Below are 23855 nucleotides of genomic sequence, written 5' to 3'. Positions count from 1 at the left end.
CGTTATGTACACATGCGCTTTTGCGTAGATGCAGTGCATGTACATAACTCATGCTTAAGCCGTGCATGTGCACATGTGCATTTGCGTGGATGAAGCACATTTAAATTATCGGTGCTTAAGCCCTTGTGTGCACATGGGTATTTGCACGGCTATTGCACGTGTGTATGAGATGTCCATATTACCGTGCAAGTGTATAATTTTACTTTCATTCTTTTACTCTCATTCTCATCAACAGAAAGTAACCTCCATTTTTGGTAGGTGTCGTTTTCCCTTAAGGCGGGGTTATAGAGATTTTTCTACGAATAACAGCTGAATGATTGTAAAAACTCCATAACGTCCACTGAGCTAGGATACAAGATCAACAGGTGGCAGCATTGTACTGATGTAACTACAGTCAGACAGTTGATAGGTTTAAAAAATCATTTTCGTGACCGATTACAGCATAATATGTTGTGTTATTTGTTACTTGGCAAACATGTCAAAGATACTACCTAAAGCTTTGCTTGTTGCAAATAATAAACTCCAAAACTAAAATTCTCACTGACAATCATTATTTACGTGTTATATACTTTGAAGGTGATGGCTTTGCAGTTATAGATGGTGTTACTGCGTAAGACAGCAAATATATAAACTCCTTTTCGTTGCATCCCGAATTTGCTTTATCACCTCTGTACTACGAGGAAATCACCTGTGCACTACATGTAAGTCATCTGGGTACTGCTTCAAATCACCTCTATCGTACATGTAAATCATATGGGTACTGCGTGTAAATCACCTATGTGCTACTTGTAAATCACCTCTGTCCTACATGTAAATCACCTGAGTACTGCGTGAAAATCACTTGTGTGTTACGTGTAAATCATCTCTGTCCTACATGTAAATCACCTGGGTACTGAATGTAAATTACCTGTGTGTTACGTGTAAATCATCTCTGTCCTACATGTAAATCACCTGTGTGCTACGTGTAAATCACCGCTGTCCTACATGTAAATCACGTGTGAACTACATGTAAATCACCTGTGTGCTACTTGTAAATCACCTGCGCGGTAGGTGTAAATCACTTGTGCAGGACGTGTACGTGTGCATTGCACATGTTCTCTGCACGTGAAGATGTTGAATAGGACCTGGCATGTATATGTGCATCACATGTACAGGCGTGCATTTATACAGATGATGTACATGTTGCATCCGTGCAATTGTACATGTACTATACGGATACTGTACGTGCATTGTGCTGTCTGGGCAATAGCCTATATAATAACACTAACAAGATTTATCATTCAAAGCAATATCTCTTTCTTCAATAGCCCATATACTAATCCTAACAAGATTAGTCATTCAAAGCAATATCTCATTCTTCAATAGCCTATATACTAATCCTAACAAGATTAGTCATTCAAAGCAATATCTCTTTCTTCAACAGCCTATATAATAACACCAAATTAGATTCATCATTCAAAGCAAAATCTCTTTCTTCAATAGCCTATATAATAATACTAACAAGATTAATCATTCAAAGCAATATCTCTTTTTTCAATAGCCTATATAATAACACTAACAAGATTCATCGTTCAAAGCAATATCTCTTTCTTCAATAACCTATATACTAACCCTAACAAGATTAGTCATTGAAAACAATATCTCTTTCTTCAATACCCTATATAATAACACTAACAAAATTCATCATTCAAAGCAATATCTCTTTCTTCAATAGCCTATATAATAACACTAACAAGATTAATCATTCAAAGCAATATCTCATTCTTCAATAGCCTATATACTAATCCTAACAAGATTAGTCATTCAAAGCAATATCTCTTTCTTCAACAGCCTATATAATAACACCAAATTAGATTCATCATTCAAAGCAAAATCTCTTTCTTCAATAGCCTATATAATAACACTAACAAGATTAATCATTCAAAGCAATATCTCTTTCTTCAATACCCTATACAATAACACTAACAAGATTAATCATTCAAAGCAATATCTCTTTCTTCAATGGCCTATATACTAATCCTAACAAGATTAGTCATTCACAGCAATATCTCTTTCTTCAATAGCCTATACAATAACACTAACAAGATTAATCATTCAAAGCAATATCTCTTTCTTCAATGGCCTATATACTAGTCCTAACAAGATTAGTCATTCACAGCAATATCTCTTTCTTCAATAGCCTATATAATAACACTAACAAGATTAATCATTCAAAGCAATATCTCTTTCTTCAAGAGCCTATATAATAACAGTAACAAAATTAATCATCAAAGCAATATCTCTTTCTTCAAGAGCCTATATACTAACCCTAACAAGATTAGTCATTCAAAGCAATATCTCTTTTTTCAATAGCCTATATAATAACACTAACAATATTAGTCATTCAAAGCAATATCTCTTTCTTCAATAGCCTATGTACTAACATTAACAAGATTAGTCATTCACAGCAATATCTCTTTCTTCAATAGCCTATATAATAACAGTAACAAGATTCATCATTCAAAGCAATATCTCTTTCTTCAATAACCTATATACTAACCCTAACAAGATTAGTCATTCAAAACAATATCTCTTTCTTCAATACCCTATATAATAACACTAACAAAATTCATCATTCAAAGCAATCTCTTTCTTCAATAGCCTATATAATAACAGTAACAAGATTTATCATTCAAAGCAATATCTCTTTCTTCAATCTATATTATAAAAGAGAACGCACAAATCCTTTGTTAGCTCATCACGCTAATACGGCTGAACCAATTTCTTTTATTTTTGGGGGGTTATTAGGATTTGGACCCTAGATGGTTTTTATCATATCACTTTAATTTTTAATTACCAGTGTCTTGAGATAATTGACCATTCAAGTGTCCATACGTACAAATCCTTTGTTATTAGTTCATCATAGGTAAAAATAAACGTATTTATATGCAACCCGCATGACCGTGTCACTCGGCGGGTTAACATAAATGACAGGCGCTATAATTTTAACATTTACTGCAATTTGAAAGCGAAAAAGTAAAAATTATCTAAGTAACAAAGTTTATTGCGTTCCGGGGTGACCGCAGCGAAGCGGGGTGAACGCTGCTATCACTCGGCGGGTTAACATAAATGACAGGCGCTATAATGTTAACATTTAATGCAATTTGAAAGCGAAAAAGTAAAAATTATCTAAGTAACAAAGTTTATTGCGTTCCGGGGTGACCGCAGCGAAGCGGGGTGAACGCTGCTAGTAGCCTATATACTGATTAATAAAAATGGTAATTCAACATTCTTGAGTATCGGAAGTCAGTATTTTACTAAAGTTAATTTAAAAATAATGGTTCTTATCTCTTCTCTGAGGAAGTAAGTAAAAGAACCAGGAATTATACTTGAGCAAGCAACTTTATTAACACTGAGAGAGAGAGTATATGAAAATGCAAAAACACAATAAAATTACATTGAAATAAAGAGAATTTTGTAAACACAAAATATTATACACGAGAGACCTTACTTGGCTCAGATTCTTCTCTAACTAAGGTTTTACAAAGAGAGAAAAGGTCTTACATGAATGTTAGGTGGAATCCTCTCACCCACATGGCTGAATAACTTTTCTTTCGTCTTTGGCTGCTTCCGTCCCCTTTAGCCAGCCTGGATTTTCCTTATATCCCCCACCTTATCATGGTTTTCACAATTAAGAGGCCTTGTTCTTTTGTTTATCTTGTCCCTTAGGCCAAGTTATTTGAACAAAACATTTTAATAGTTCATCTTGTTAAAATTCATTTAACCACAGATTATCTTATCCATTTGTTTTTTTTCTTTAAATCTGTTTCCCAACACATTCCCCCACTGAAATAGTACAGGATTCGAATAACACCATTTAGTGTGTGTCTGTCTTATTCATATTTTTTTTCATTTTTTTAACCCGCAATTTTAGCTGTACGTTCAAAGTTAGTAATGAATAGGTCAGCTCTTTTTAACGGGCTAGCCGAAAATATGTTGAGTGAATTTGGATGTATGGGAATGGTGGGATCACTTGAATTTCCTTGTGTGGGTGGTGAAGTGGCCGATAATGTCGGCCCTGTGCTGTGAATTGGGGGATTAAAAACGGATAGGTTTGAAATGTTAGTTAAGGGCGATCCATTAACTTGAGGACTTGTTGTAACATTGTTAATTTGATGAGAGAAATGTTGTGAGGTGGGAGCTGGTGCTGGGGGGTTGGAATGTAACCAGGAATTAGTAAGATTGTTTGTAACCGACTGCATCTGGGTGAAGTTTACACCCAATTTCCGTGATTGAACTGCACTGCGCGTTAACGGCATACGGAATCACTCAACAAAACAAAAATTATAAGGATATTAAATTTATAAAAATAATTGCACTGAGAAACCCATCAGCCTTAACCAAGAAATAGAGAAAAAAATATAAAAAAATAGAATCTGGTATAAAATATGTAAAATGTAGCCAAAAAAGAATATGAGCATTAGTATATCGCCAGGGGAGCCATGATTAATAAAAATGGTAATTCAACATTCTTGAGTATCGGAAGTCAGTATTTTACCAAAGTTAATTTAAAAATAATGGTTCTTATCTCTTCACTGAGGAAGTAAGTAAAAGAACCAGGAATTATACTTGAGCAAGCAACTTTATTAACACTGAGAGAGAGTATATGAAAATGCAAAAACACAATAAAATTACATTGAAATAAAGAGAATTTTGTAAACACAAAATATTATACACGAGAGACCTTACTTGGCTCAGATTCTTCTCTAACTAAGATTTTACAAAGAGAGAAAAGGTCTTACATGAATGTTAGGTGGAATCCTCTCACCCACATGGCTGAATAACTTTTCCTTCGTCTTTGGCTGCTTCCGTCCCCTTTAGCCAGCCTGGATTTTCCTTATATCCCCCACCTTATCATGGTTTTCACAATTAAGAGGCCTTGTTCTTTTGTTTATCTTGTCCCTTATTCCAAGTTATTTGAACAAAACATTTTAATAGTTCATCTTCTTAAAATTCATTTAACCACAGATTATCTTATCCATTTGTTTTTTTTTCTTTAAATCTCTTTCCCAACACAATACTAATCCTAACAAGATTAATCATTCAAAGCAATATCTCTTTCTTCAATAGCCTATACAATAACACTAACAAGATTAATCATTCAAAGCAATATCTCTTTCTTCAATGGCCTATATACTAATCCTAACAAGATTAGTCATTCACAGCAATATCTCTTTCTTCGATAGCCTATATAATAACACTAACAAGATTAATCATTCAAAGCAATATCTCTTTCTTCAATAGCCTATATAATAACAGTAACAAAATTAATCATTCAAAGCAATATCTCTTTCTTCAAGAGCCTATATACTAACCCTAACAAGATTAGTCATTCAAAGCAATATCTCTTTCTTCAATAGCCTATTTAATAACACTAACAATATTAGTCATTCAAAGCAATATCTCTTTCTTCAATAGCCTATGTACTAACCCTAACAAGATTAGTCATTCACAGCAATATCTTTTTCTTCAATAGCCTATATAATAAAACTAACAAGATTAATCATTCAAAGCAATATCTCTTTCTTCAATAGCCTATATAATAACACTAACAAGATTAATCATTCAAAGCAATATCTCTTTCTTCAATAACCTATATAATAACCCTAACAAGATTAGTCATTCAATACAATATCTCTTTCTTCAATAGCCTATATAATAACACTAACAAGAGTCATCATTCAAAACAATATCTCTTTCTTCAATAGCCTATATAATAACACTAAGGTTAATCATTCAAAGCAATAACTCTTTCTTCAATAGCCTATATAATAACACTAACAAGATTAATCATTCAAAGCAATATCTCTTTCTTCAATAGCCTATATAATAACACTAACAAGATTTATCATTCAAAGCAATATCTCTTTCTTCAATAGCCTATATAGTAACTCTAACAAGGTTCATCATTCAAAGCAATATCTCTTTATTCAATAGCCTATATAATAACAGTAATAAGATTCATCATTCAAAGCAATATCTCTTTCTTCAATAACCTATATACTAACCCTAACAAGATTAGTCATTCACAGCAATATCTCTTTCTTCAATAGCCTATATATTAACACTAACAAGATTCATCATTCAAAGCAATATCTCTTTCTTCAATAACCTATATACTAATCCTAACAAGATTAATCATTCACAGCAATATCTCTTTCTTCAATAGTTTTTATAATAACACTAACAAGATTGATCATTCAAGGCAATATCTCTTTCTTCAATAGTCTATATAACAACACTAACAAGATTAGTCATTCAAAGCAATATCTCTTTCTTCAATAGCCTATATAATAACACTAACAAGATTAATCATTCAAAGCAATATCTCTTTCTTCAATAGCCTATATAATAACACTAACAAGATTCATCATTCAAAGTAATATCTCTTTCTTCAATAGCCTATATAATAACACTAAGAAGATTAATCATTCACAGCAATATCTCTTTCTTCAATAACCTATATACTAATCCTAACAAGATTAGTCACTCACAGCAATATCTCTTTCTTCAATAGCCTATATACTAACCCTAACAAGATTAGTTATTCAAAGCAATATATCTTTCTTCAATAGCCTATATAATAACAGTAACAAGATTCATCATTCAAAGCAATATCTCTTTCTTCAATAACCTATATACTAACCCTAACAAGATTAGTCATTCAAAGCAATATCTCTTTCTTCAATAGCCTATATAATAAGACTAACAAGATTCATCATTGAAAGCAATATCTCTTTCTTCAATAGCCTATATAATAACACTAACAAGATTAATCATTCAAAGCAATATCTCTTTTTTCAATAGCCTATATACTAACACTATCAAGATTAGTCATTCAAAGCAATATCTCTTTCTTCAATAGCCTATATACTAATCCTAACAAGATTAGTCATTCACAGCAATATCTCTTTCTTCAAAGCCTATATAATAACACTAACAAGATTAATCATTCAAAGTAATATCTCTTTTTCAACAGCCTATATAATGACACTAACAAGATTAATCATTCAAAGCAATATCTCTTTCTTCAATAGCCTATATACTAACCCTAACAAGATTAGTCATTCAAAGCAATATCTCTTTCTTCAATAGCCTATATAATAAGACTAACAAGATTCATCATTGAAAGCAATATCTCTTTCTTCAATAGCCTATATAATAACACTAACAAGATTAATCATTCAAAGCAATATCTCTTTTTTCAATAGCCTATATACTAACACTATCAAGATTAGTCATTCAAAGCAATATCTCTTTCTTCAATAGCCTATATAATAACACTAACAAGGTTCATCATTCAAAGCAATATCTCTTTATTCAATAGCCTATATAATAACACTAACAAGATTAATCATTCAAGGCAATATCTCTTTCTTTAATAGCCTATATAATAACACTAAGAAGATTAATCATTCACAGCAATATCTCTTTCTTCAATAACCTATATACTAATCCTAACAAGATTAGTCACTCACAGCAATATCTCTTTCTTCAATAGCCTATATAATAACACTAACAAGGTTCATCATTCAAAGCAATATCTCTTTATTCAATAGCCTATATAATAACACTAACAAGATTAATCATTCAAGGCAATATCTCTTTCTTTAATAGCCTATATAATAACCCTACTAACCCTAAAAAGATTCGTCATTCAAAGCAATATCTCTTTCTTCAATAACCTATATAATAACACTAACAAAATGTATTTATTTATTTAGTCTTATTTTACATGGCGAAGTTAAAGTAATCATGCCTTGTCTCCCACTTGACCATGCATTGATTAGAATTAATATGACAGTACCAAGTATTTAGAAAATAATAAGTGAAATTACGTACATTGAAATGACAACAAAAGTTACACTCATAATCACACACACACACATCATATAACATGCACACCTAGATTATTGCAATTAAGCATATATTCAGATATATCATTCAAAGCAATAGCGTATATAATAACACTAACATGATTCAACGTTCACAGCAATATCTCTTTCTTCTATAGCAAATTTCGAATTTCTCAGGTTATAAAGTAAATTTCTCAGTATAAAGTAATCACAATGTATTCTTCGACAGGGGTTTGCCATCTAGTGACTGTTCTAGGAACTAAGTGAAAGGAGTGTTCATGCACAAATGTTTATTACAATTATATTAATCTTAGTTCGTAACATGCCCTAAAGAATCTTCTAGCTTGCTCACCCAATATTGAATGCTATTCTCCCTTTATTTATGTTATTGATTAAGATTTGTGTATAAACATCTCTCATCTTAACACATAAATAATTTTCATAAATTAAAATTGTTTCTTTAGGACGGTTAACCGCTATTTTTGATATTTACAATTCTGTTTGCAAAAACTTTGAACTTCTTGAAGAGAATATACGAATAGCGGCATCTCGATACTTAGCGCAGAAGAAACAATTTGCAAAGAAAATACAAGAAGCAAAACAGGAGGAAGATCCTACATCTGTCAAGGAGTTATGTAATGAAGTGACCCAACAAGGTAAATAAACAAAGTACATCAAAAGCTCATATTAAAGGCATTCTAATGTCAAAGTACTTTAGGCCCAAATAACTAATGATTTTGACCTAAGCTCTTAAATAAACAACTCTAGTAGACCTCCAAACCATGGGGATTCAATATTTAAACCGAGCGATAAAGTTGGCGACAGACAGGGCCGTGCCGTGAAAAATCAGCGCCTGGGGCGAGAATATACGACGGCGCCCTCATATATTCCAAGCAATTTTTCCTATCTTTTTCCTTTTTTCTCCCGAATTTTTCGGCCCCTTACTTCGGCGCCTGGTGCCGTGGCCCCGCTCGCCTCTCTTCCACGGCACGGCACTGGCGACAGATGTTCTTGTAACACTGAACTCAAATCAGGAAACAGCTTCCCCGCTATCTATTACGAGGCACATGTCAAATAAAAGGTTGATTTTTTAATATGGAACTGGCAAAACTGACGATGCTGCGCGTGTACGGAAGCCTGCTCGAGTATTCTATGCCTACAATAGCGTCATAATTATCAGCGCGAGCTGCGAGTAGAAACAAGTTGACATGATTTCTGTCAAAGAAGATCTCGCCAAATACGAGATGACGTTTGAGATTCTATTTTCAACGGGAAACGACAGAGCACAGCTACCATCATAACAGATATGTACAGGTATTGCCAAACACTGTCTAATGTGTAGTGTGGAATCCAAAACCGGCGAGGAGGAATGTTACATTCGGTAATTTTTCTGATTCCTAAGGACGCCCGTCCACACACAGCTGTCCGTGCTTCTTAGATAATTCAAAAATTCCGATGAAAACTTTTTAATCACTCTTCATATAGTCCTGACTTTGCTCCTGGTGAAACAGACGAAAGAATTATCCTTAATCTATGCTAGTGGTTTGTTTATTTATTTGTTTTGTTCTTTCCTTGAACAAATGGTAGTTTGCTTCGCAACGTTTCAATGGCAGTGAAGTTTCAAGCAGTGATTCCTTGAGAGTTTATGCCACTCTACCCCCCCCCCCCAAAAAAAAACCTTGAAGCTTTATACTGACTATCTAGATAAATAGCCAAAGTATGTATTTGTATAGAATGGCAAAACTGATGATGCAATACAATTTTTCGCCTTTTATTTTCTTTGCAATGACAAATCGGCTTTTTTGCATGCGTTCCGTGTACCGTTTTTTTGTTCTATGGTGTGCAATGTTAAAACTGGAAATAGTTAGTTACTTCCAATTTTGGTTTTAATAGAAGATTAAGGGAAGAAATAGAATCCATATCAAAACACCGCTCCTACATATTTATTACCATTTTCCTTTCTTTGTGGTCAGTGTTAGAACTGGGAAAGGTAAATTTGTAGCCCCCCCCCCGGTTTAAATAGAGGGATTAAGGTTGAGATTAAACTTATTCTTGAGGCAGTGAATCTATATGAGAAAACGATTTTTATTTATTTTTATTTACTTATTTATTTTTGCACGGGATTAACCTAGACAGATATTCCCAACCACGAAGTGATGTCACCTGAACACATTTCATGAGCTCCTCCGTGGCTGGCTGATTAGTATACATGTTTTTGGTGCGGGAGCTCATGTAGTTTGGATCCCACGTTAAGCTGTAGTTCCAGATTTCATATAGCCTCGCTGCAGGGGCGTCATTTAGAGGGGGCTGGAGGGGGCAATTGCCCCCCCCCCCAACAGTTTGAGGAATACATATACTTTAATAGATTGCCTACTAATATACTAGTACAAAACGTGAAAGTCTTATGTCGGTGGTGCTCTTGCCCCTCCCCCAAGCGAAATCTGAAATGACGCCCCTGCCTCGCTGCTGAAAGAATCGCTAAACTCAACATCAAATCCAATCCAATGGACACATTTTACGTGGTCACAGACTGCCTAGTTCATGCAATCTGCAAAACAAGAGGAAAATGTTGTTTAGAATATTTGCCCATACTTTCACAAGAATCATTCAATTTAATCTTATTTTCATGGAAAATATTAACGTGTTGCAACCATTTCGTGAATTTACAGCCCACCCTGTAGTAGATTTATATTGGATCCCTATAATTTGGAAGTTTATCACAGTTTCGGAACGTTAAACGAAACTCATTTCTGTTGTTAAAGTTGCGAAGTTTTCCATCCGTCAATTTTGAATAAAAACAAATCCTTGGCTCCCTGTTCCACAGATTAGCCATTCAATCAATCATCATTACCCTAGATTCAAGGGCGCCGATTTCTCTATAAATTTGGCGGGGGGGGGGGGCATTCAGATGCAGAAGGCATATATGAGGATTTTTAAGACAAATTGCATTCAAATTATGGTAAATATTGTATATTCATAAATACAATGCGGAGGGCCCACATGAGCTTTGGGGGGGGGCCCGGCCCCTCCCGACCCCCTGAAATCGGCGCCCTTGCCTAGATTAGTCCAATATTTATTTCTATTGTAGATGTTAATACTATATGTTAGATGTAAAGAGTCATTCAATATTTTTCCCCCTGAATTTTAACCCTTCTAAAATGTTCTAACGACACTACTATCGAGAGAGAGTTGAAGAAAATGTTTACCTCTGTTCTAAACTGATTATTAGAGAAAGAAAGAAAAGACACAAGGATAATAAGCATTTCTGGAATTAAAAATTTATTAAAACAATATTGAATATAGTTTATTTTTTTCAGAACATGATCAGTATCATGATGAGGTAGAGAGTTTAGAGCAACAACTTAGAGTGAAAGAACTTGAAGTGGATGAGGAGTTAAATAAATTAATGAACTCGAAGGAAGTGTTTACAAAACTGAATAATGAAGTTCAAGAATTGACCAATAAACAGTTAGTGTTATTCTATTTAGTTATAAACTACTGTTTTAATACATTATTCCTGCAGATTCTAGTGTACAATTATAATTTTTACTTATGTGAATCGGGTATATATATAAGAAACAGGAAAAGATGATTCGGCTTTCGGTGAAAAGAAACCACTGTCATATTTACTTGAGTCAATGAACATATGACATTATCACTATCAAGGGCGCCCATCAGGGGGTAACGGTGGGGCGCTCGCCCCCCTAGGAGGAAATTGTGCTTCGGAAGATCGAAAACCCAATAGATATTTTAGAATAGTTACCGCAAAATTTGAGACTACATTTGAAATGTCGCTTATACTTGCCCCCCCCCCTCCCTTGGAAACCTCAACATGGGCGTCCTTGATCACTATATAATTCCAGAACATGCTGGAACATGTAAATAATAAGCATATTCCTCTGAATATTTGTGGAATCTGTAAGGCAAATTTTAAAATAAATGAAAAATGAAATGAAATCTTTGAGTTTTACGTCCCACGGATATGTCGGTGAGGCTAAAGGAGACGGTGATGATGAGTGATGAATGAAATGGTGGAATGAAGAAAGTGGGAGGAAACGGGAGAACCCCGAGAAAACCCACGCACACGGTGTTTGTCCACCACAAAGTTCACTTGGCGGGGGCTGGGATCGAACCCGGGACCCCAAGCACCAGAGGTGAACGCTCTACCGCTGAGCCACCGCGGCCCCATTTAAAATAAATAAATACAGGGTTTTCATAAAGTCTGGACGGATTCAATTTGCTTATAATTTTCATAAAAATGCTCATAATGAAATCAAATAAAGTGCAAACGGTAGCGGAAGGATTAAATTTTTAGTTGGCAACACTGTTAGATAAGCGGCAACTCTGAACACGTTGAGAGAGAGAGAGGGAAGGCAAGGGTCAGTTTCTTACCAAATTCCATCCATTGTTGTTTCAATGTTGACATAACTGTCGCGTTTGGGGCAAGGAAAACCCAAAGGAATTTGAGACACATGAGAGAGATAGCCCTAAAGTGAACGTTTTGTGCGCTGTGTCCTATGATCATCTGATTGGACCATTCTTTTTTGAAGAGGACACCGTGAATGGAGATTCGTACCTGGATATGTTGCAGAAATACCTCATTCCGGAACTGGAGGCACGTGGAATCCAGAACGACATCCTGTTCCAACGGGACGGGGCACCCCCTCACTATGCAATCAAGGTGAGACAGTTCCTTGACGAGAAATTCCCTAACCGATGGATTGGCCGCAGTGGCCCGACCGCTTGGCCGCCAAGATCACCCGACCTTACCCCCTGCGACTTCTGGCTTTGGGGTCATGTGAAAACGGAAGTTTATGCAAAGAAGCCAAGTGGTTTGGAGAACTTAAAGGACAAAATCAGGGCGTCTGTGGCTGGCATTTCGAATCAAACACGGCGGAACGCTGGGAGTGGATTCCAGCGCCGCCTACGCGAATGTGTGGACGTAAATAGCGCCCAGTTGGAGGTGTGGCGGTGAATGAACTGAGCTGGTGCAGATTACAGGTAAAAATTTAATCCTTCCGCTACCGTTTGCACTTTATTTGATTTGAATATGAGCATTTTTATGTAAATTATAAGCGAATTAAATCCGTCCATACTTTATGAAAACCCTGTAAATAAACTCATTGCTGTCGATTGCTATAGTTCAATTTTGCGTCATGTCTCAATAGATACACAGAATGATCTAAATCAATATTTTGGACAAGTAAAAGAATATCCATTAAGATGCGGTGCGGATTTCAAAAATTGGCAAGAATTAGGGTGACCAGACATCCTCTTTTACCCGGACTTGTCCTCTTTTTCAGACTCTAAGAGGGCGGACGGGGGAATTTTATAGAAAATAGTCAAAGAAATTCATTCTTTTTTCCGGGTCCTCTATGAACCTTAATGTTCATACAAATTAATATGTGAAAAGAAATATTTTTGACAATCCTAACAAAATTCCAGTCTTTTCTTAAATGCCGGTAATTTAGCAGATGGTGAACAGGTATCTAGCAATATTTGGGTTAAATACTTTTCTGAATCAAGAAAGGAAGAATGTTTCTTAGAGTTATTAAAAATTACTGATTTTCTTTTCTCATTGGTTAGTCATAATGCTAGCGTTGAAAGAGTGTTTCCTCTTATTAATATCAGTGGACAAAGGAAAGGATTAGATTATCCATAGAAACAATTAAAAGTATTACATGTGTACCGTATAATTTTAAGGAATATTTATGTTGTCAGGGGCGGACTGGCCCACCCTGCTACCCTGCAAATGCAGGGTGGGCCCCCCAAACAGGTGGGCCCCCTCCACCAATTTTAAAAAGATGTGCTCAATTAAACCTACCAGCATCAAAAATATGGCAGGGTAACTCCCGCAAACTTGTGTTTTGCATAATAAAGACGTAAAGTTAAACTTTCATGAACAGACCTTATTCTTCTTCACGTTTATCGACTTGAAAAGGTTCCGTCTATGAGACAATCAGGCCCTAAAACATTGCGGGGTTTGTGATACAACAACTGTTAAAAATGAGCACGTTAACTACTTTTTTTTTAATATAAGAAACACAGTAGATTTCAGGCTGTTATTGGATTTGGATATTATTGCCTACTCCGGTCCTCTTACAAGCCGGCGAGTGGCGATGTTTTAAAGAAACAATAGTTTCGTAGATATTGCTATTGTGGAAAGTGGAGGTGGAGCCGGAACGCTTTTGAACTGCATTGTCCTCAGACCAAGCTTCGAAGAAAGAAATCGGATCAGGGTTCGTTATTTTTTATTTTTTTCAGTGCGGAAAAGCGAAAAGAAATTAGTTGCCACTATCAACGATTGTTTTATACAAACCTCAAACAATTACTATGAAGTTGCTGCCCTCGGCTCGTGTTTTATTTGTATATTACATCGAAGAGCAAATCCGATAGCAGCAATTCAATTATTGGAACACCAGTTACGTGTCGTTTGTCGTGGAAGACAAATGTGGTTGTGTCAGTATGGATGGTAGTAGGAGTGATAGTAAGATTACTGTAAAGAAAAAATATAAAAATGGTGCTAAACAGCGAGAACACAAACGAAGATGTGATTTACAAAAACCTGCATCTGACCCAAAACAAAGTAGGCTATTTGAATCTGTGAAGCCCCAAGAAACAAATGAGCGTGATAGGACTCATTCGAGTACTGCAGGACAGTTTCCAGGTATTTGTTTTTGCTTTTCTGTCTAAGGTGTTTATAAATTATAATGTATACACCACGTCTTTGGATGATTTCAGTCAATTGTAGCTTATCTTTTATGGCTATTTTTACTTGAAATTACACTGTAACAGGCGAACACGAAATTAACTGAACTGTTCACTGCCGCGTAGTGCTTTCAAACGGGTCAGGGGTCGAGTCAAGCCTGCTTGAGACACGGGTCGGGTCAGTGGGAGACCCGGGTTCGATTCCCGGCGGGAGCTCATGTGGTTCGGATTCCACGTTAATCAGTAGGTCCACGTCTCATATAGCCTCGCTGCTGAAAGGGACGCTAACATAAAAATCATCATCATCACGGGTCGGGTCAGGTCATCTACGCTAGGGTCAGGGCTGCTCTAGCCACGGGTCGGCTCGGGTCAACTTTCTTATGCGCCGTTTCGGCTAAATCCTTCTCGGGTCGAGTTGAACGTCGACCCGACCCGACTCATGACCCGAATAGGTTTTAGCCAAAACAACGCATAAGAAAATTGATCTCATTTATTTAAATAAATGGTTTAAATTCATTAAATAAAAAAAAACAAAACAATAGCACTATATAAATAACTGAAAGCACCAATTCCGGTATTGTGTGTGTTTACAATAAAAAATGATAATGCCAATTACACACTGTATGAGTTACTATTAAGATGTTCCTACTTCAGATATTTTGAAATTAATGTTTTGCTTTTGTATGAATATATGGGATACTATTTATGGGTTCGAAGATGGACTTTTATATGTAATACATATGAAGAATGCCAAGTACATTTTTTACATTTTTATACAGTGGGCCCTCATTTCAGTTTAGCAGGGTGGGCCCTATGGTTGCCAGTCCGCCCCTGTATGTTGTAAATTTTATGATTTCCTTTTGAAAAATAAACAAATGTTAGGGGAGATAGGAGCATCAAAGAAATATGATATAGATGAAAATGAAAGCAAATCCAATCAAGGGCGCCGATTTCTCTGTAAATTTGGGGGGAGGGGCATTCATATGCAGAATGTATATCTATATATATGAGGATTTTAAGACAAATTGCATTCAAATTATGCCAAATATTGTATATTCATAAATATAATAGGGAGGCCCACATGAGCTTTGGGGGGCCCGAGCCCTCCCGCCCTCCCCCCAGGTTCGGCGCCCTTGATACAATTAACCATGAGTAATGTGTATGAGAAAATACATCATTAGTGATTCAGTGTAGCATTTTAAGTTTATTACAGTAATATAGTATACTATATTTTCTACTTAAATAAAGTTTTTTACACAATCTTACCGTTCAAACAATCATTTTTGATCATAATGCCAGGTTTAACAAAGGGATATAAAATTTATAAATATTGCTTAAAGCTCTCAGAATGTCTGTCTACATTATATATAAATTCTTAACCCTTTCACAGTATGATAGATAGTATGTGCTATTGCTTACTACTCTTACAACCACCTCATCAACTTGAAACGATCATAGGCGACACCCTAAATCCATAATGAAGCTATTTTCGGTATACGGTAATCAGTGGTGCCCACCCCCCCTTATGTCCATGACGCACCCCCCCCCCGCAATTGTCTATCCATAGGTATTCTTCCATGAAAAAATCTTTTCGATTAATTTTTACCCCCCCCCGTCAAACATTTATATAGATTTTTAACCCCCCCAAATATTTCAATGACGCAGTTTGCGTCATAGCCCCCTTGTGGGCACCCCTGCGGTAATTATTATAGGTATATATTAATTCGGTCCACGTTATTTTAGACAAATGTCCTCTTTTTTTGAAGTCAGTTAGCTGGTCACCCTAGCAAGAATACACTAACTTACTTGTCAGAACTGCTACAAAGTTAGTACCAATGAAAAAGTTAAAGATCCTTAAAAAAAAAAAAGAAAGAAAGAAAGAAAGAAAAGAAAAAGAAATGCTGTTTATAGTAAATATATATCAATATTCTATATAATGTTATAGAATATACAAAATTGAGCTACTGAGCTCAGAAGATTTATATTAAAGATGTGCATAGTTAATTAGGTATGGTATTCGTAGAATAAATTATTTTCGTGTTATTCACACACAAACAATGTACTCCAAAAAGATATCAGTAGTAGTGGTCCCCGTATGGCCGATTTGACCTTGAACTCATTTTTGTGACGTCATAGGTCAAAGGTCAATGACCCTGGCCCGGGGTCAATGACCTAGGGGTACCTAGGACCACCCCCTCTAAATTTTGGCAGGGGTACCATGGCCCACCCCCTAAATTTTGGCAGGGGTACATAGGACCACCCCCCTTAAGTTTTGGAAATTGCCAAATTTAAAAATTGGGTATGGTAGCCTAGGACCATAGTATGTACCTCTATCAGTATTGGGTGTCTATGTCGTTCCCTTTCATGGGTAAAAAATTGCCAAAAAGTCAAATTTCGGGGGTTTTTGACCTAATTTATCCCCTTGGATGAGGTGTTATTACCCTATATACTTATATGGGCGTATACAGGGGTCCATTACCTTTCATAAGACATGGGTATATTTGTGCACCCTTTGAAAAATTTGGGAGGGGTACCTTGGCCCACCCCTTCAATTTTGGAAATTGCCCAATTTCAACATTGGGTATTATAGTACAGGACCCTAATATGTATTAGGTTAAATTTGGGTGGTCCACCTCATTTCCTTCTAGGGGTACAAAATTGCCAAAAATATAAACGTAAGCAATACGTTATACCACGTGTTTGGTTTTTGGCTCAATTTATCCCCTTTGATGAGGTGTTATTACCTTATATGGTTATATGGGCGTATACAGGTGTCCATTACCTTTCATAAGACATGGGTACATTAATGCACCCCTTGAAAAATTTGGGAGGGGTACTTTGGCCCACCCCTTAAATTTTGGAAATTGCTCATTTTACATATTTGGTATTATACTACAGGACCCTAATATGTATTATGATACATTTGGATGGTCCACTTCGTTCCCTTCTAGGGGTATCAAATTACCAAAATATAAAACGTAAGCAATACGTAGTACCACGTGTTTGGTTTCGACATAAGTTATCCCCTTGGATGAGGTCCTATTACCTTATATGGTTATATGGTCATGTATAGTGGTCCATTATCTATCATAAGACATGGGTACATTTGTGCACCCCTTTAAATTTTTGGGAAGGGTACCTTGGCCCACCCCTTAAATTTTGGAAATTGACCAATTTCAACATTGAGTATTATAGTATTGGACCCTAACATGTATTATGATAAATTTGGGTGGTCCACCTCGTTCCCTTTTAGGGGTACAAAATTGCCAAAATTTTAGTACAACCACGTGTTTGGTTTTTGGTCGATTTTATCCCCTTTGATGAGGTGTTATTACCCTATATAGTTATATGGTCATGTATAGGGGTCCATTATCTATTATAAGACATGGGTACATTGGTGCACCCCGGGAGGGGTACCTTGGTCCACCCCTTAAATTTTGGAAATTGCCCAATTTCAACATTTGGTATTATAGTACAGGACCTCAATATGTATCATGATAAATTTGGATGGTCCACATCGTTCCCTTTTAGGGGTACAAAAATTGCCAAAATATAAACGTTGTACCACGTGTTTGTTTTTTTGGTCCATTTTATCCCCTTTGATGAGATTCTATGATTACAGGGGTTCATTTCTTATCATAAGACATGGGCACCCTTCTTAAATTTTGGCAATGGGGGTCCACTGAAATTGTCCAATTGAAGCATAGTACAGGACCTCAATATGTTTCGGTGGTCCTATTACCAAATTTGTTTAGTACAACCACGTGTTCGGTTACTGACTCAATTAAGGTTATAAGGTATGGATGGGTATCCCCTTTCAATTTGGTAGGACCCTTCGGGTGTAGTACAGTCACGTGATCGATGATTTGGTTTTAATGCGCGACGAGGTCCCTGGTCAATGTTCTCTAGGAATTAGGTGGAAACTTTGAACAAGATTCTTGGCATTTAAAACTTTTTTTTCAACTTTTCAAACTAAAAAAAATCAAAATAAAAATTGAAACGAAAACTTTTAAACAAAAATCTTGAAACTAAAAATTTTTCAAAACAAAAATTTGAAACGAAAAATTTAAAACAAAAATTTCGAAACAAAAATTTTCAACAAAAAATTTGAAACGAAAAATTTTCAAACAAAAAATTTTGAAACAATAAATTTACAAACAAAAAAAAATTTGAAACGAAAAAATTTTTAAACAAAATTTGAAACAAAAATTTTGAAACAAAAAAATTTTTAAACAAAATTTTTGAAACAAAAATTTCAAAACAAATTTGAAACGAAAAATTTTCAAATAGAATTTAAATCAAACAGTGATCAGCTTTCACGGTTAACCGTTAAACTTTATCCGGTTTTTAACTATTCGATTAACAAATAAACGGTTTTCAACTATTCGATTAACAAATAAACGGTTTTCAACTATTCAATAAACACATGAACGGATTTTTCCTTTTCACACCAGTGAGTGCAAGAATTGTTGTACTCGCTTTAAATACGCATCATTTTTGAAACAAGGTGTTAGTGTTCATCATGGATACACAGTGGAAACATCCATTTACCTGTATTCTCGCAGGGCCTAGTGGGTGTGGAAAAACGTATTTTGTGAAGCGATTACTGTCACATCTCCCAACCATGATCAATGCAAAATTTCGTAAGATATACTGGTATTATGCAGAATGGCAAGACGTGTATGCAACAATGCCAGTTCCAGTAGAATTTCACGAAGGACTTCCACGAATGAAAGATTTTCAGCCTCAAGATGGACCACATTTGATTATTATTGATGACCATATGCGAGAAGTGAATAGTGATATTGTTGATATGTTCACAAAAGGATCACATCATCGAAATATTAGTGTGATTTTTATAACACAAAATATATTTCATCAAAGTAAAGCAAATAGAAATATGAGTTTAAATTGTTCGTATTTGGTGTTGTTTAAAAATCCACGTGACAAGTCACAAATCAAGCATATGAGTTATCAAATCATGCCTGAGCATCCACTGTTTCTACAAGAAAGTTATGCAGACGCAACAAGAAATCCACATGGCTATTTACTGCTGGATCTTAAACAAGATACACCCGATGAAATGCGATTTCGTACAAATATTTTTCCCGACGATTTGCATCATTATGTTTACGTACCAACAAAACATGTTTAAATTATTGTGCATGTGAAAAGAATGACTTAGTCTGTCACGATGTCTCCTACAGTGAAACACGCTGATCTGCTACGTGCTCTGCACAAAGCTAAACCAAGATTGCGTAAAGCTATTATTGCCAATGCAGACGCTTCATTAATTCATAGTATTTGTGAATGTTGTTATAATGTCTTAAAAGGCAATGTTCCACTGACAAGTGCGCAGAAGTCAAGATTAAAGCGTTACAAGAACACGCTCCGCTATCTCGTAGACAATACAAAATCATTGGATAAAAAGAAGAAACATTTAGCCGTACAACAAGGAGGATTCTTACCTGCATTACTTGCACCTATTGTAGGAAGTGTGTTATCCAGTATTTTGTTTAAACAATAAACATCATGGAACATAGCAAGAAGATGGTTTTAGTCCCACCAGAAATGCTTCAACGAATGCATGCATCATCATCCCGTGTGAGTGAAAATCGAGAATCTAATCTCGATCGTGAAATGCAATCCATATTGAATACATCGTATCCAAGTGATGAAGAAAAATGGAATCAGTACAATAGAATATTACAGAAATATCTTTATGTGATACGTAAACAAGAAGAACCAATACCACTTACAATTACATCAATGAAACCTGATGGTGACGTCCCGAATGTTGACGATAGCACGAAACAAGAAATTTTAGCCGCAATACCACAAATGTATCGTAAGAAAGCCGAACTACTATTCCGTCGTTTAAAACAAGATGACGCAATTACGTGGGATCATAAAGGAACAGTGTACATCAACGATAATAAACTACATGGATCCAATATTGTAGATTTAATGTGCGATGTGACTCGACCGAGGAAACATTCTAATCCTCAAGGCTGGGAATTGTTTTGCAACTACCTTGCATCGTCAAACACACCTCAAGAATTGATTGGTAATCCACGAAGATTAAACTATATTGTCAAGCATAATAGTACAACAGCATCTGAAGGATCTGCACCACCAAAACCGGCACCTGAATTATTTTCTTCCGGAGAAGAAGAAGAAGAAGAAGACGATGATGATGTTTTAGAAGTCCGACCAAAAAGAAAACGTATCATTCCACAATGGTCAACGTACAAACCATGAACAAAAAGTTGAAATCCATTTATTACAATCCAGCACATCCTGCATCGTTTTCTACTGCAAAGAAATTATGGCAAGCCACAGGAAAATCTATACCTCTAACCAAAATAAAACTTTGGTTAAACAAACAACCTACCTACACGTTACATCGTCCTGTACGTCGTCGTTTCCGTAGAGATTTTTATCTTGTCAACAATATTGATGATCAATGGGAATGTGATTTAAATGATTTACAATCCCTTCAAAACTATAATGACAATTACCGCTATATTCTTACAGTGATTGATGTGTTTAGTCGGTACGGGTGGGCTGTACCACTAAAATCAAAAAGTGCCGAGGATATAGTGAATGCATTTGAAATGATTTTCCAGGAGAGGAAACCAATTGTACTACGTAGTGATCAAGGAACTGAATTTACCAACAAGACAGTACAAAAGTTTCTCAGAAAACACAACGTGCAACATGTTACAACAACGGATCCAGATATTAAAGCCAGCATCGCAGAAAGATTTAATCAGACATTGAAACATCGTATGTGGAAATACTTTACCAAATATCAAACATACAATTACATCAAAGTATTGCCTTTACTTGTAAAAGCATACAATGAAAGTCGGCATTCCAGTATTAAAATGGCACCTGCAAACGTTTCTCAGGACAATTTACTGGAGGTGTGGCATAACTTATACGACAAAAAGCTACAACGTTCAAAACAAGATACGGATTTATCTGTTGGTGATACTGTTCGTATAAGTAAAACAAAACGTATCTTTGACAAGGGTTACCTCGAGAACTGGACTTGGGAAATATTCAGAGTAAAAGCCATTGTACCAAGAAACCCACCAGTGTATCGACTAGAGGATTTAAATCATCAACTTATCGATGGTGTTTTCTACAGAGAAGAATTACAACCAGTACCGCTCCCTTCGATGTTCCTCATCGATAAAATATTACGTACAAGAACAAAAGGTCGCAGAAAGGAGTATCTCGTCCAGTGGAAAGGATATCCTTCCTCATTCAATTCGTGGATCCCTGCAACTTCATTGAAGAAGAAGAAGAAGAATGGAACCTGATCAAGATTTTTACGTTACACTTCCCAGTAATAGTTCCATGGATTATTTTCCAGAAAATACATTGACTTCATATATTACGAAATTACAACGACGTGTAGAGTTTCGCCAGAAATGGGATGTGGCAATTGTAGAGATTCATTATCCACATTCTTTGCTGAACATTAACAGTAAAAACAATAAAATATATTACAAATCATCAAGTAGTAATGATCAAGAACCGTGGAAGGTTGTAACGATCCCTGTACGCTATTATAACAATATACGGGATCTTATTCATGCAATTAATATACATCATAAAGAAACCAATTTATTTATATCTCATGACGCAACTAATAATATATGCCTCATAAGACATCCCAAAAAGGAAATCCATACTTCTGTACAATTGTCACCAAGTGTTAGTTTAATGCTTGGATTTGACCCGAAAAGTGATTTAAAAGATATGGAAAAGGGACAATATACACCGGATGTACGATTAGGCTTACCATCACAAATGTACGTCTATTGTGACATTATTGAATCTGTCATTGTTGGAGATACAATGGTACCATTGCTACGAATTGTCAACATGGATCCTGTGAATCATACTTTTGGAAGTCATGCAGTACAAATCTTTAATCCTGCACATTATGTTCCGGTGGAAAAAATGAATTTTGAGCAAATACAAATCGATATAAGGGATAGCACAGGTCATCCTATGCCATTCACCTTTGGAACGGTGTGTACAAAACTACATTTCCGACGTCGTCGTCATGACTGATCCGTATTTGCAATACTACCAAAAACAAGCGTTATCCGGTATCGGCAACGTCTATGTGGGAAGTCCCTATCAAGCAGGACATGGCATTGGAAGTTTCCTTGGTGGCTTATTTCGTTCAGTGTTACCACTTGTGAAGCAAGGCGCTAAAACTGTGGGAAAAGAATTATTAAAATCAGGTGCCAATATGATTAATGATGTTGTGATCTCGAATCAACCGCTGGAAGAATCGTTTCATCAACGTATGCAAGAGGCAAAATCGAATTTACAAGAAAAAGCTAAAAACAAGTTGAAAACTATGCTGGGAAGTGGATATCATAAACGAAAATGGGATGACTGCTCTCAGTTTGAGGTTGACCTTCCAACGATCAACAACACCATCAATCCTACAAAGAGACGTAAATTATCACATAAGAAGAAGAAGAGATCATTGGCATCGTCACCAGATATTTTTGATTAATTCAACGATGGCTTTCTTACATCATCAATCCTGTGAATGTGTAAAAAGTGAATTGGACATTTTTTCAACGTTGCCCACGCAAACCAGTGTTCTGGACAATCGTATTATAGGCTACAAACCAATTAGTTCAATAGCTGAAAATTCACCAATAGAATTTGTAGTGAGTGGTAGCAGTGATGAATATATTGATTTACCACAAACCTTATTATACATCCAAGCACAAATTGTGAAACCAGATGGTTCCTCCTTCATCAATACGGATAAAGCAATTGCACCTGTCAATGATTTTCTAAATGCTATGTTTAGTGAAGTACAAATCTACTTGAACAATAAACTGATTTCATTTCCGTCACATAATCATCCATATCGTTCGTACATGGAAAAACTACTCAATTATAGTGATGGAGCTAAAAATACACATTTACAAACAGCAATGTGGTTTCAAGATACGGCTGGTCATATGAACGCAACCACAAGTGAGAACAAAGGATTTCAACAACGCTATGAACTGACAAAACAAAGTATGAAATTCGATATGATTGGACATCTTCATTGTGACATTTTTAATCAAGATAAATTTTTAATTCATGGAGTGGAATTACGTGTGAAACTTATTCCTGCAAAGCCAAACTTTTGTCTCATGGCCGGTGAAAGTGGTGTCAGTGCAAAAATCAATATTCTAGATGCATCGTTGCAGGTGAAAA

General features: G+C 35.7%; 1 protein-coding gene across 1 annotated transcript in view; it reads left to right on the top strand.

The window, feature by feature from the left end:
- The window catches only part of LOC145675926 (uncharacterized), a 74319-nt gene that overhangs the window by 15925 nt on the left and 34539 nt on the right, over nucleotides 1-23855 (top strand). Inside the window, exons 2-3 of the mRNA XM_081746733.1 lie at nucleotides 8360-8551; nucleotides 11213-11363. Of these exons, the coding sequence (XP_081602859.1) occupies nucleotides 8360-8551; nucleotides 11213-11363 (343 nt within the window). The remainder of the gene's footprint in view (nucleotides 1-8359; nucleotides 8552-11212; nucleotides 11364-23855) is intronic.

The sequence above is a fragment of the Thermobia domestica genome, chromosome 18, assembly GCF_964235325.1.
Source record: "Thermobia domestica chromosome 18, izTheDome1.hap1.1, whole genome shotgun sequence".
NCBI classification, from domain to species: Eukaryota; Metazoa; Arthropoda; class Insecta; order Zygentoma; family Lepismatidae; genus Thermobia; species Thermobia domestica.
Note: the sequence above shows the minus strand (reverse complement) of the source record. Positions and strands in the feature narration are given on the sequence as shown.